The 13,454-nt window shown below is 43.3% G+C and overlaps 1 protein-coding gene across 1 annotated transcript in view; it reads left to right on the top strand.

Annotated features, from left to right (window-relative positions):
• The window catches only part of LOC306791119 (fibrocystin-L-like), a gene marked incomplete at both ends in the record, with an annotated part of 51,347 nt that overhangs the window by 798 nt on the left and 37,095 nt on the right, over positions 1–13,454 (top strand). The window contains 24 exons of the mRNA XM_079287745.1: positions 725–869; positions 951–1,059; positions 1,177–1,234; positions 1,320–1,413; positions 1,737–1,790; positions 2,260–2,333; positions 2,673–2,715; positions 2,938–3,008; positions 3,099–3,209; positions 3,608–3,697; positions 5,467–5,732; positions 5,831–5,922; positions 6,030–6,189; positions 6,894–7,029; positions 7,451–7,594; positions 7,697–7,851; positions 8,034–8,144; positions 8,367–8,516; positions 8,663–8,784; positions 8,871–9,028; positions 9,180–9,349; positions 10,596–10,728; positions 10,892–11,046; positions 11,509–11,631. Coding sequence (XP_079143871.1) covers positions 725–869; positions 951–1,059; positions 1,177–1,234; positions 1,320–1,413; positions 1,737–1,790; positions 2,260–2,333; positions 2,673–2,715; positions 2,938–3,008; positions 3,099–3,209; positions 3,608–3,697; positions 5,467–5,732; positions 5,831–5,922; positions 6,030–6,189; positions 6,894–7,029; positions 7,451–7,594; positions 7,697–7,851; positions 8,034–8,144; positions 8,367–8,516; positions 8,663–8,784; positions 8,871–9,028; positions 9,180–9,349; positions 10,596–10,728; positions 10,892–11,046; positions 11,509–11,631 — 2,924 coding nt within the window. The remainder of the gene's footprint in view (positions 1–724; positions 870–950; positions 1,060–1,176; positions 1,235–1,319; positions 1,414–1,736; positions 1,791–2,259; positions 2,334–2,672; positions 2,716–2,937; positions 3,009–3,098; positions 3,210–3,607; positions 3,698–5,466; positions 5,733–5,830; positions 5,923–6,029; positions 6,190–6,893; positions 7,030–7,450; positions 7,595–7,696; positions 7,852–8,033; positions 8,145–8,366; positions 8,517–8,662; positions 8,785–8,870; positions 9,029–9,179; positions 9,350–10,595; positions 10,729–10,891; positions 11,047–11,508; positions 11,632–13,454) is intronic.

Below are 13,454 nucleotides of genomic sequence, written 5' to 3'. Positions count from 1 at the left end.
TGGACATTTTGGGATTATTTGTCGATCTTTTTCAATCGTTGGAAAACCTCTTTTCGGGCTGTTGCCTCTCCTGTCCACCTGTTGTGATAGTTTTAATGTCGGTACACAGACAACATGCTATCTCATGATTTCGACCATGGGGATACTTTTATTATCAAGTCTAACTTTTAATTATTTTTCCAAAAAAGAAATTTTAGTTTTAATCTTTTTTTATTTTAATTTTTTTTTTGCTGGCGGATTCGCGGGCCACATAAAATGACGTGGCGGGCCGGATTCGGCCCACGGGCCTTGAGTTTGACACATGTGGTCTATAGTCTATAGTTCCATATGTATGACATTTTATATGAAACATTAAATGCGTTGAAATCACGTCTTTGTGTCGACCATATTTCACCGACCAGCGTAATACGACTTTGGATAAATACGTTCAAAGTAACCAATATCGTGTCTTTCAACCGACAACTTAACAAACCATCAATATTTTAAAACAAATTGGTGTTTTGTGACATGTTGATATTGTAACCACATTTTAGCTGGTTGAAAAGAAAATAGGTCTTAGATGTTCAGACCCAATTCCATCCAGTTTAACTAGAAATAAACAATGAAATCCGGGTTGGTGCTCACTGGCCATGCTGTCTTATGTTTTCCGGATTAGGATCCCCTCTGCTTGTTGACTCTGTTATCCAGAAAAACAAACAAACATTTTACATGAACCCGTATGCAGGTTTTTCCCAGGAGAATCAGTTCCAGCTGAATCCAAAAGATGACAATTTTGGCAACCGTGTGCTCCTGGTGTCCGACACCCTGTCAGTCCCCTGTGATGTGGAGAGAGACTCGACGCACGGCAGCCGGATCACGTGTTACACCAGGTAGCTTCTAGGCTGAAGGCGGCTTTTAAGTGAGTATACGTCATGCATGCATCTCTAAAACGACTCATCCGTCCATCACAGAGCCATGCCGTATGGTAAATACACGGCCCGAGTCAGCGTGGACGGTGTTCCCATTCCTGATGCCAGTGTGTGCAGAGGCACGCTGAAAGCATACCAATGCAGCTTCCAAGTAAGTTTGCAGCCGACGCAACAGGGAGCCCGCCCTTCACGGTCAAGTTGACTGACTTTGCAGTCATGTTTCGGATCCTAACGGTTTTTTCTTTTCCTTCATTCCAACGTTTCCCAGTCTGTTCGGTATCGCACGCCTACTATACACTCTCTGTATCCAGCCAGCGGGCCCCCAGGTACACAGTTCTTTACTTCTACAGTTCTCAGGCTGAGTTCATCCACTCAACTTTATATTAAAACCCACCTCCAAAACCCCCACAGGCAGCTTGGTGACAATACGAGGACTGATCTTCACCGATGTGTACGGGAGCAACACAGACAAGAGCTCCAACGGCCTCAACGTCAGGTTTCTGAGGTATGAAAATAAAAAGTAAAGCATTTTGTCTCACCCAAGCGCTCCAGTCTTTAAACAAGGGCCATTTTTTACGGCCGCTTTATGGTGGCATCCTGTTAATGTTGAATAAAAGAAGGCAGAGTGACCCACCGGTAGATGCTAAAATACCATAATCACATAATAAAAACAGTGGAAATGATCCCAACCAAAACTCACATGTTTTACAAGTTACAAAAGAAGTTTATCTGCTCAACTACCTTTCAAACATGAAGATGTATACTTTGAAATGTAAACTAGACACCAGTCTAGTGAGCGGTCAGTGAATACAGTCTTGTTTGTTGCAGAGCCTACATGGGAGGGATGCCATGCGAGCTGCTCAAACCGGAGTCAGACGAACTGTAAGTAGTTTGTCCGCAGTAGATGTAGACTGCTACTCTATGGACAACAAACACACACATTCAAGTCGAGGCGGGTCTCACAGCCGAGAAGTCTTTTGTGGGATGCGGTTTGTAACCGGTTGTATACAGACCCAAATGCAACACACAACATTCCAGGGATCTTTGGCTTTTATGAAAAACCCGCAAGGCGGGTCGAACAGGGGCAGGCAGGGTTGGTAACAGGAGATCAATCCGTGAGAGCGTGCTGGAGAGTCTAGCATTGAAAACCGAAGAACAATGTGTGTCTGGGAGGCAGGAGTCTATATAGGGGCTTGATTAATGATCAGAGGCAGGTGAGTGAACAGGTGAAGGAGGGGGTGAGGTAGAGTGAGGAGGGTGTGGAGCTGAACTGTGACAAGGTTATGTTAAATAAAACTGACGGAAGAAACTATTTAAACACTGTTACAAGTTTGTCAAATATTTCCTGAAGATATAACCTACGACTGGACTCCGAGTCTTCTCAGTGGGGACACATGAGCTGCAAGATGACGGGGACGTACGTCGGTAAGCTGGTTTTGTTCTCGATTACAGACGCTCTGAATACATATCATATTTAAGGGGGGACACTACTTGTACTAATAGATATCACCATGAAACTTACCCAGTTGGTTTTTTACATTCGGAAAATAATTTTTTCTTCTGATATCTTGTGTTTAAATATGCAAATGAGGCATTATCTAATGGTCATTTTTGGTGAATTTAGGAGAAATCTACAGACGCAAGCAGACAAAGTAGTGAAATAAACACATACATGTGTAGTTTGGATCTCGCCTTAAAAAATAAAAAGGTCTATTTTGAGACTGTATAAACTGTCCTTTAATAATTATCTTGTATTTCCAACAGGGCATCACAACTTGACTTACATTCTAGATGATGAATTTGGAAGGTAAAGCATTGTTACAGAAAGTCTTTTCTTTGTCACGTCAGCTAAGATTGAAATACCTTCATGGTTTCAGAAAGACCTCTAGGTTTGATTCAACCTGCGCGGATATTGAGATAGAAACAGCTCCTTAAGTTTGACTTCTTGGCCATTGATTGTTTTACTCAACACCAATTTTATTGTACGAACAACTGTGAGAATATGGATTCATTTCTTTCATATCTTTAGGAGTTTATCGGACAGGAAGCTGTTCGGTGTTTCAGCTTTGGGCAAGCTCTCCATGTTTCAGACCTTTGCAGGTACGATACACACAAAGATGTTCACAACAAAGTACTTCCTGTGTCGTATTTATTCTTACTACAGTGAAATGTGTCGTGTCTCCTGTTCAGAGGTGACAGGAGTCTCGCCGTCGGCGGGCAGTGTCATGGGCGGAACCCTGTTGACCATCTACGGCCGCTTCTTTGACCAAACTGACCGGCCAGCACGAGTTCATGTTGGAGGTAATCAGCCGTGGCCGGTTTCCAACAACATGCCGACTTTTCTGATATTGTTGTCACGCGGTGCAAAGTGTTGCATAGATGCATCTGAGCCAAAACAAAACCTGATCCGTTGGTGCGGCCTCAAGTCGTGCGATGGTGATAATCCTTTTCACCGCAAACAGAAGTAAACAGCAGGGTTGTCGTGCGGTAGAAACAATAGTCTTGTGAAACCTCAGAGACGCAACTGACAGTACACAAAGCCTTTTCACATCATATTCATCACCAGGTTTGTATTCAAATTGTAATAAGGAAGAAATGGATCAATGCGACCAAGGTACATGAATGAGGTAGTAACAAGGATATGAGCAGATAATAAGAATATTTTCACTGTTCCCGTGATTTTATTTTGTTTTCTTCAGGCCTGCCTTGTGAAATCCAGACTGTGTCCGATGACAGAATCACATGCAGGACCGCCGAGCACGAGATGAACAACATGACAGTCTACCCAGGTGAGGACCCGCCTCCTCCATTTGTCTTTTGGCCGCGACGCTAACCCACATTCATTCCGCCGTTGTGCTGTGTCATTGTCCGAACAAAGCATGAACACCAGTTGACAACTCCATCTCTCATCACAGTTGTGACAGAATGGAGCGCTTTGATGTGCGGAGTACTGTGAACAGATAACCCAGCGTCGGAAATACACGAGGGCAAAGGGCAAAAATGCCCCGAAGAAATATAATTTTGCCCCTGATATCACTAGGAGGGGGGCAAAAAATGCCACCATAATTTCCTCTAATAATAATGCTAATTTAATGAACTTGTCAAAAACATCGTAGCCTATATGACCCGGTCCAGTTGCTATAGAATGGTTTTGATTTTCGCCTTGACTGATGTTGCGTGTGCATGAAGAACGGAACTTTCTAAACAAATAAATAAATGGAGCGCTTCTTCAACAGACCTGTGACTGCGAGACTGCAGTCAACTCGGCAGACACTTACATTGTAGTGCACCTATATGCTGAAATTCACGGTAAACGCATTCAAACGGTGCAGATCGGGGGCGAGCGAAGGACTTTGAAAGCTAGCGGAAAGTTTAACGTGAGACATCCGGTTTCTTCAGACGAATAGCCGGTCTTCAGAATAAGATGCCAACAAAGTATACATGTTGCATAATGGGAATTAGATTAAATGAATTATATTCACATTAAGTATAAAACATGCTACCTGCATCTCGTGAGTTCAAGGGAAAATACACAAAAAAACCTAAGAAAACACTTTGAATCTGTAGACTACTGCCTAATAGTCTTATTGCCATTTTATGACAATTGCTCATATACTGTAAGCCTAAATAACTATATTTATTATTTTGAACAAAGGTTAAATGTTATTTCACAAGTCTCAAAAAGTGCCCCCAATTTTTTTTAAATGCCCCTGGATTTCAGTCAGTGGGGGCAAAAATTGCCCCCTAAAAAGATGTAAATTTCCTACCCTGAGATAACCTGTTATCTGACTCTGACTGTGACTAGAGCACATATTTTTGATCATACATCACACGTAAGACCTTTCGTAGAGCTGCTGTGAACAGCTAATACAGACGCCGGTTTTGGATTTCTAAAACAAGATAAACTTCAGTCAACTTAGCTGCTCGCCTTTTATATCATTTCAAGAGTAAGATGAGTTTCAGAACAGCGCTCAGGTGATTCAAAGGTTTTCATTTGAAGTATGCAGCATGCAAAAGAGCGCTCAAACAGGCATCCGGTCACGTTGGATTCTGCAAAGAATTGCAAAAGAAGCCAAAAAGGTACCTTGGTCCTTGTGTGGCCATTTCTGCTGTCTAATGGCTACACAGCTTGACACCCATCTGTTGAATAAGAGATGCAACTAACATTAAGTTTAACACGCCAATGTCCTGCTGATTATTTCTTCGATTCATGGATTAACTTCTTTGTCTATAAAATGTCAGAAAATAGTGAAAGATTTCCAATATAATTTCAGAGAAAGTGGTGTCTCCACATGTTTCATTTTGTCGGACCAACAAAAACCCAGAGATATTCAGTTCACTATCATATATGTCAACAGCACAATCACACATTGGAGCAGCTGAAATCAGTGAATCTTTAGTGTTGTTTTCCCTGAAAAAAGACTGAAAACAGATGATCCAACTGTTCCTGTTTTCATTTTCTGTTGGTTCGCTTGTTGATTAATAATCTGCTGAGCTCTGACTTTGATGCACCATCATTTATTTCCCATTTCGTCGCATGCACCTCCTCTAAATCCAGGTGGAAGAGGCTTGAAGATGGAGGTGTGGAACGAGACAAGACCCAGATACCTGACTGACATTCAGAGCTACAATGAGAACACGACTGGATACTGGGCGGAGTGGGTCGACTCCATGCCCCGCGTCTATTCGAAGGAACACAATTATTTCAGCTCACGATCCAGAGGCTTCTTTGTCCCACCAGCCAGCGCCAACTACACCATGTACCTGCACTGTGACGACCGATGTGAGCTCTACCTGAGCAACTCCAGCCGCCCAGAAGACAAGGTGAAGCACACCTACTGTTATCATCAAAAGAAATCCTCCTATGAAGCAATCAAAGATTATGTTGTGATGAAATATTCATATCTCCCCTTTAACTTTAGGTTAAAGTTGCGTACCAGACAAGGTATGTCTCCGATTTCACGAAAATGGAATCTCAAAAGTCTACAGTACTGCCTCTAAAGCAAGGAAATTAGTAAGTACATGATTCTAATGGCTCTTATTACCTCTTTAAAAAAATGACCAATCATTAATTCATAGCACACCGTATCTCATCACTTAAAAACATTCTTTTTTCTGTAGCTACTACATGGAAATTCTGCATCAACAATATGCCGGTGGTGCGAGTGTCAACGTTGCCTTGTTCCAAGAGGAGAGTCCCTTTACAAAAGACCAGACGGACGACGCAGTCAATGAGGTTCAGAATATCGTGGCTAAATATGACGTGTTCGATGAGGAACAGGTACGTACCTGTAGCTTCTGTTAAACACAGCACATCAAGTTTATCTTCTCAGCTTCCCTTTAAAGGAATGGTTAGATGTTTCCTTGTTTCCTTATGAAGATCGATCGGCAGCTTAGCTTAGCATAAAGGCCGTAAAACAGAGGGGAAAGCTAGCTGGCTGTGTCCAAGGAAGTCACTGCTCCAGTCTTTATGCTAAGCTAGCGCAGTATGGATCTGTGAGTACAGCATATTTCCCAAAATGTCAAACTATTCATTTTAACAGTGAAATAAACATAAATTAACTGTATTTTACATTTTCACAGTTTCCTTTTGTCATTACTGAGTAATAAACTGAGATACACGTGGATGTTCTTTAAAATCCCCCTTTAAACATTTCTGTTGAAAGGAGCTAATGACAATTTAGCATGAACTGGTTTCAGTCAGTCCTCTCAGAGGTTAGGTCTTATTATTTCTGGTTGTTTCTGGCTTTTTTTGGAGCCACAGACACCGATGTCTGTAGCCACAGCAGTACAGCCAGCTAGCATTACTGTTTGCACCATTGTTTACGACGTTTAACAAATCTGCGGGATTTGTTAAAAGTCGTTTTGGAGAATGTTGCAAATGAGGAAGAAGTGAATATAACAGGTTGAGGTAAGGTGGGTACAACAAAAACACCCTTTTCTCTCTTCTGTACCTCACATGCTCTCCTTCTCACTGTTACCCAGGTGGTGACCTTTGACTCCTGGCCCAGCAATGTCGCCGCAGTCAAAGAGGTCCAGAAGGTCACCGTCAGCAGCGGCTGTGCCAGCCATCTTTGTGGGAGCACCTTCTTCAGCCTGGGCTACGGAGACGCAAAGACAGGTAATGTGTTGTACAATTGATTCCTTTAAGAAATAAATTGTTGAATTGGTTTCTTGCACGTTGAAAACTTAAAATATCCCGATTGCAGTGATATTACGAAACACAATGTGACGAAAAGCTATGACCCGCCCTACTCTACAGTGATATTCTTACCAACCCTCACCAATCATACTCGTCATGCCGAAATCTTACCGCCCCAACCAACGATGGAAACGAACACGAGCCAATCAGAGGCAGAGTAGGGCGGGTCATGCCTTCGCCATGGTATGATTCGTAATGGCACGCGACTGCATACATGTTTAGCATTGGTAGCCACGAAAGGAAAACCCTCAACCTGTTGCTCTACTCCAATAAATCCACAGTGCAGTATGTCCAGCCGTTATGTTTGTTCACAAGCTTCGTGTTTGTTCTGATTTTTAAGGACCGATCCCAGTTACAGCCTCGGCTGATGTGGTGGAGGCATCGTTGAACAGCCTTTGGACCATCAAACCCGACACGGTCCAGGTCACCAAACAGGTCGACAGCCGAGGATCGAACTACCTGGTCACATTCGATTCTGACAGAGGTATGAAGAGACAGAAAAGTAGTTGGTGGTTGTTACACATCTTTCACATGCATTTGTGTAGCTGACCTTAATACTATAAACTACTTTTTTCTTTGACTGCAGGGGATTTCAAACCTCTTCACTGGGAAGTTTTTGGCTTCGACACCAACGTCACCATTGCCGAGGTTACAAAGGGGATAAGCAGCATGCAGACCTTCACTCTGCTCTGGGGGGGAATCCCCACCAAGCCCATTGCCTTCAATGCAACCGAGTCTGAAGTGTGTTGAGTGTCTCTCTGTCAGCATCTACAAGCCTCATTACTCCTTGAGATAATGACTAAATAAGATCTCATTTAATTTCCAAAACAATTTGTCAAAATCGATTCTCTTTTTTGGACTGAGGTTGTTGCCTGTACTGTGTAGAAACAATATTAACGTCCGGCTTGTGCCATCGTGAACAGGTGCAGTCGGCTCTGGAGGACACGATGAAAGCTGAGTGTCCCGCTGAGGTCCTGACCTCCGAAGGGACGGATGTGAAATACTTCAACGACTTTGAAAGTGACAACTCTCAGGTAAGTGGGGACAAATCAACGGTGCGTTTGTTTTAAAGTGAGAGAGAAAACAAACTTATTTGGAGAAATGTGACAAGCATTCGCACCTTGAGTTCACACCCTACGAGTTTCAGCTATTTTTCGTGCTCCTTTTACTTCTGTGAATCGGCTCAGGGATGTTAAATCCTTGCAGAGTATTTGATTTGGGGTTCTTACGGGTTTCTGTTTTCTTGCACCCACCAGTTCAACAGTGCTGAAGAAGGCACTCCGGTGAAAAACACTGCTTTCTGCGGCCTGTGGTCGCTGAAGAACGCCGAGGTCCTCTTCAAGGACACTTACACCAAAGAGTCTGGTGGCAGCTACAGATCGGTCTCATTGGACAAGCATCCCACGGTAAAACACACAGTCGCTTCATTTATTGTACAGACGGGTAGAATTCATACTGTAAATGAAAACAAATGGATGCAATCAAGAAAGTGGTTGATACATGTACTAAAGGTTGTCGATCTCTACTATTCTTTTTACTCTTCCCCGTGCAGCTTTGCTTTGCATACAAGGGGATGTTGAAGGATGAAGTTGGAATGAAGTTCACTTACCTTAGCCAAGGCAAAACCCAGACTGAGACCGCAAAGATCAGCACTATCTTCACGAAGGGGCACAAGTCAGTAAACGCCACTTTTATTTTCTCAGTTATGTGCAAACTTCTCAGCAAAGTCACGGCTTCTAGACATAGTTATCTCTCGACAGATGGAGTTACAAATGCATGGACCTGCAGAGCTCCCTGCAGACGGAATACATTGGAAGCAATTACGATCTGCAGGAGTTTTACCTCTACAAAGACGGGGGGGATTTCTACGTGGACGCTGTTCACATCGGGAAGTATCCCGCCACAAATGATGAAAGCGGTACGCAGCTTAATTGCAGTTTTGATTTGGGGTTGGATGTCAAAGTTTGGAAGTGCAATCAGATTATATTCCTGATAGTCTTTCCTGCATGTTGTTTTTCGGAATACGTTTCTTTGCATTCAATATATTTCTGTGCGTTGTTTTCTTCCAGCCGTTCCCCACAGGAGGAGGCCTCCGCCCTTTGAGAGCTCTGGCCGGTCCTTCGAGGTGATCGCTGTTGCCAAAGACACGTCGACCGCTTCACAGATCAGCTACGAGATCAAAGCCACACCAGTCGGTTGTGCCTTCGGGTTCCCGCTGCTAGGCGTTGGCTTCCTGCAGGTAACGGATATGTTGAATTTATGTAACAGTGTCATCTTAAAGACTCATTCTTCTGCTGTGTATTCGTTCTTTGGGCAGCAGTGTAGACTGCGGGAAAACACAGATGTGCTGTCCGTTCATCTTAATATTTAGACCCAGGAAACCTAAATCTGGGAGTGTGGAGCTTGGGGTGAAGCTGAAGTGGAGTAAGAAAGGGGCAGCCACCTGACAGTTAGTCAGACACTCCCCAAAACATCAACCTCCTCACTTGAGCCTCAAGATTTTCCCCCCGAACAGGACAGTATTAGTTTTCCAAATTGTCACAAACGCACACATGAAAAGAAATGTTTTTATCGCTGTTGAGATCCAAACTTCTCGACGTTATGTGTTGAGCTACAAGAGAAGATGGGGATTTCCCCTCTACTTCAGTCGGGGTGAATCTGCCTGGCTTGCGTTTCACAAAAGAAGGCTTGAGTTCTAGAAGTCAAACCTTTCTGCTGCGATGCAACTGTGCTGAACTCTGAGCCGCTGTGCCGTTAACACAGACAAAAAAGGGCGATACGAGCGTGAGCTAAATAGTGTGATTTATCCCGATAGCGTTTCTCTGAAACAGCAAACACAAGGAAAGCCAGGTGTCATCTTCAGCAGTGTGACTCATGAATACAGCCCACGGCCATGTGATATGACTTAAAGAGTACAGAGAGGCGTCACAGTGATCCTGTGTGTGTCTCACGCCTCCGCTTGCTGTTCAGTCATCGTCAACAGATTAACTGACAACTGTGTATCAGGGCTGGTACGGAAAAGTGTGACTACAGGGTGCAGTGTCCGTTACTTCATCTAAATCTGACGTTAAGCCGTCGTTGCTTCATTCGGCAGTTTGTGTAATGATTTAAAAAAAACTTAAGTGGGGTTAAGTTATATATCAAATACAGGTGTTTTTTTAACTAAGCTAATTTATTATATAGTTTATTATTATAAATGTGAGTGTATAGCAGGGAGCAGTGCTACATAATGTACCACAGTACTTAAAGCCTAAGCTAGTTTTCTATGCCTGGCCTTAGATATACAAATACACTGAACAAGAGAAAATACAATTACACTATAAAAATGAGTTCCACATATTAATCCTCCGTACAGAGAAAGACAAATGACATCAAGGATACAACTTTGGACAGAAATACCGGTTTCCTTCCAGACGTACAGCACGTGACGTCAGAATCAGCTTGTGTCTTTTTAATCCTCCTTTGTTCCCTCTCCACTTCCACAGATGTCCAACCGCAGCGAGGACACGGCTGAGTTCCGGGACGGAGCAGCCACCATCAGCATCACTCGCCCTCACAGAGCCACCCCTCCTCTGAACGGCACCTTCGACGTGGAGATCTACGGAGGCCGAGCTGAAGGTGTAGAAGAAGATGAGAGTAAAGTACAAGTACCTCAAAATTGTACCCAAGTACAGTACTTGAGTAGATGTACTTGAATCCCATCACTGCCTGCTTCTATGAGATACGTAATAGTTGCTTTTGCAAGGGAGTGTGTGTTTACACAGCCGGTGCTTGTTCTCAGGTCTGTCGGTGGACATCAGCGAGGAGGACCTGAAGTACGCTCTACAGGGAATCGCGGGGATGGGTGAGGTCAGCGTCAAGAGGCAGGGAAGCTGCAGAGACCCCAAGTGGAGGGTCGAGTGGCTCACCAGACCCGGAGACCAGCCTCTGATCCAGGTCACACTCTTCTCTAGTCATTGTTTTGGTAGATTTGCCTTTTTTTGTGTGTTTTTAGATCTTTGGTGATTTATTTAAATGCTAATTGTTCGATGTTATTACTTTAATATCGATGCATTGCCCAAAAATGTTATCTATTTGTTACTAACAAGTTATCTTCAATCATCAAGATTGTATTTGCAGAAGTAGTAGCTGTAGCAGCCGTAATATCATACAGATATTCATCAGATATGTGTGTTGAATTATGTTCTTCACTACCAAACTTCATTCTGAAATTCATTCTCATAATGCGAGCCAGATATGGTTAATATTCCCTCTGATATCATTTCAAAATGCTCTCATCTTGACGATGACCATTATTGTTTGCTGATTGGTGAGAATTGCTCTGTTTAGTTTTTGTGTCTCTAATTTCATCTACATCTACATATATTTTTTCTGAACGCTGATTTATTGTCATTGCAGGTTGTCGGCTCGTCGCTCGCCGGCCAAAACGCAGGTGTTTTTGCTCATGAGAAGAAGAAAGGAGGTCTGTTGACGCGAAGCCTGACAGGAGATTACTTCCGTGTCCGGGAAACCAAACCACAGGTACAACCGTGATTCAAAAAGCCTCGGGCACATCTGGTTTGGGGTTTCAGCATCATCTGTCGATCAAATGTGTGTTTTGGTCACTGCTGGTTAAGTGTGTTGTGTCTTACCATGAAGTCTGCAGAACTAGTCCTGGTTCTGTTGGTAGCGGTGCACTATGCAGCTGCATCTGTACATAAGGTGCCTCCAGGCAGGATAGAATCAAATGATTGCATGCTACTGAATAATTGCTTTGTACTGAAGTGACTGACAGCTAAAGACCTCTAATATTCTATTGTATGGTGTTGGGAACGTAAAGGAGCGTGTTTGGGTTATCAGCATTTAAGAAACTGAATTCTTGACATCAATAGAATTATTAATGTATGTAACAATTATTAATGATTATTAATAACAACGGGGCACCACCCTGCGAACAGGGACCAATAACCAAACGATAAAACTAAGTCTCATAATTAGTAGTCACTCACAATGTCAATAGTCTGCGTATGACTACACATTCAGTGACAGTGAAGGGTTAAGTTCATACACAGGGCTACTACATACAGTCTTATCAAATACATATGCACAAGTAATCACAGACGACTGCTCCTTAAAGTATAACAGAGTTTATTAAATCAGAATAATAAATGATCAAATCAATTAATATTGCAACCAACAAACGCTATCATACAATTTTATATGCCTAATACCTACAGTCAAATGAATAAAATGGATGAGGATGTTTGTATGTAAGTATGTGTGTGTGTGTGTGTATCTAGGTGAGGATGTATGTATGCAAGTATGTGTGTGTGTGAGAAGGGTCCTCCCTTCTCACACACACACATACTTGCATACATACAAGGAACTAAGGAACTACAGCTACAAACTACAACCAAAATGGCGGACAAAATGGCAGAGATGTGGCTATATGTAATCACGTGTGCCGATGCATCACGTGCGTTGGGACAATAGGCGGGGGTTCACCCACAATCAGCCGGAGCTCTATGTGTATGTAAGTTACGGAAAACAAGAGGAATAAAAAGAGGCAGGGAGAGGAATCAAAGCTGCTGTGTCGCGTTGTAGTGAGAATAAGGGTCGCTGATCATATCTTACACAAGCTGCCGTTGTCGCGTCGCGAACTGACGACACTTATGCACGATAGCCGCGATTCCACACTTCACCCACAGAGTCGATTCAAGGAAGAGAGAAATGCCACACGAAGTGAAATAAAATGAATGAAAACAATCCCCAAACAAAACAGACCTTTATCACTGCGGTGAGATGAGCGTATTGTTTTGTTGTCACATCTCTCAAGTAATAATACACAAACTCTGCATCCACTCACAGCGACTGATCTAATGCAGACAGTTACAGCAGTTAAATACACAATACAGCGGAACTTCGGCGTCCGCGCTGATCACGCAATACCTTCTCACAACAAAATACGGGAATATCAACCATAAATGAATAACCTGAATTGAACGTAGGTTATATTAAGCTAAGCTATGCCCAGACGCCATGAACTCTTACTTTGAGATGCTTCGGAGCAAGGGAAGAGTGTTCGTGGAAGAGTTGTCCTTTTTCCTCGAGAGGAAGGGGGGCTGCTTCTCAGCGCGGCGTTTGAGCTGCCGCTGTTTTCGGTCCGTCGTGGCGTGGCTCGTGTGAGCAAACGCAGGTCCGATCTGTACTCGCTGCAGAGAGGACAGTTTAACTTCGGTTGAGGAGACGTGGTCCGTGCATCCTACCGGGAATCATCGGTCAGTAGAGGAGTGAGGCTTAGTCGTGATCCTTCTGCCGGAATGTGTACACAAAAAGAAAAAGCGGGGAACGGATCGCGGAAGGGA

Source organism: Melanostigma gelatinosum, assembly GCF_949748355.1.
Source record: "Melanostigma gelatinosum genome assembly, chromosome: 17".
Classification (NCBI taxonomy): domain Eukaryota; kingdom Metazoa; phylum Chordata; class Actinopteri; order Perciformes; family Zoarcidae; genus Melanostigma; species Melanostigma gelatinosum.
This window is presented reverse-complemented; position numbering and strand designations above follow the sequence as displayed.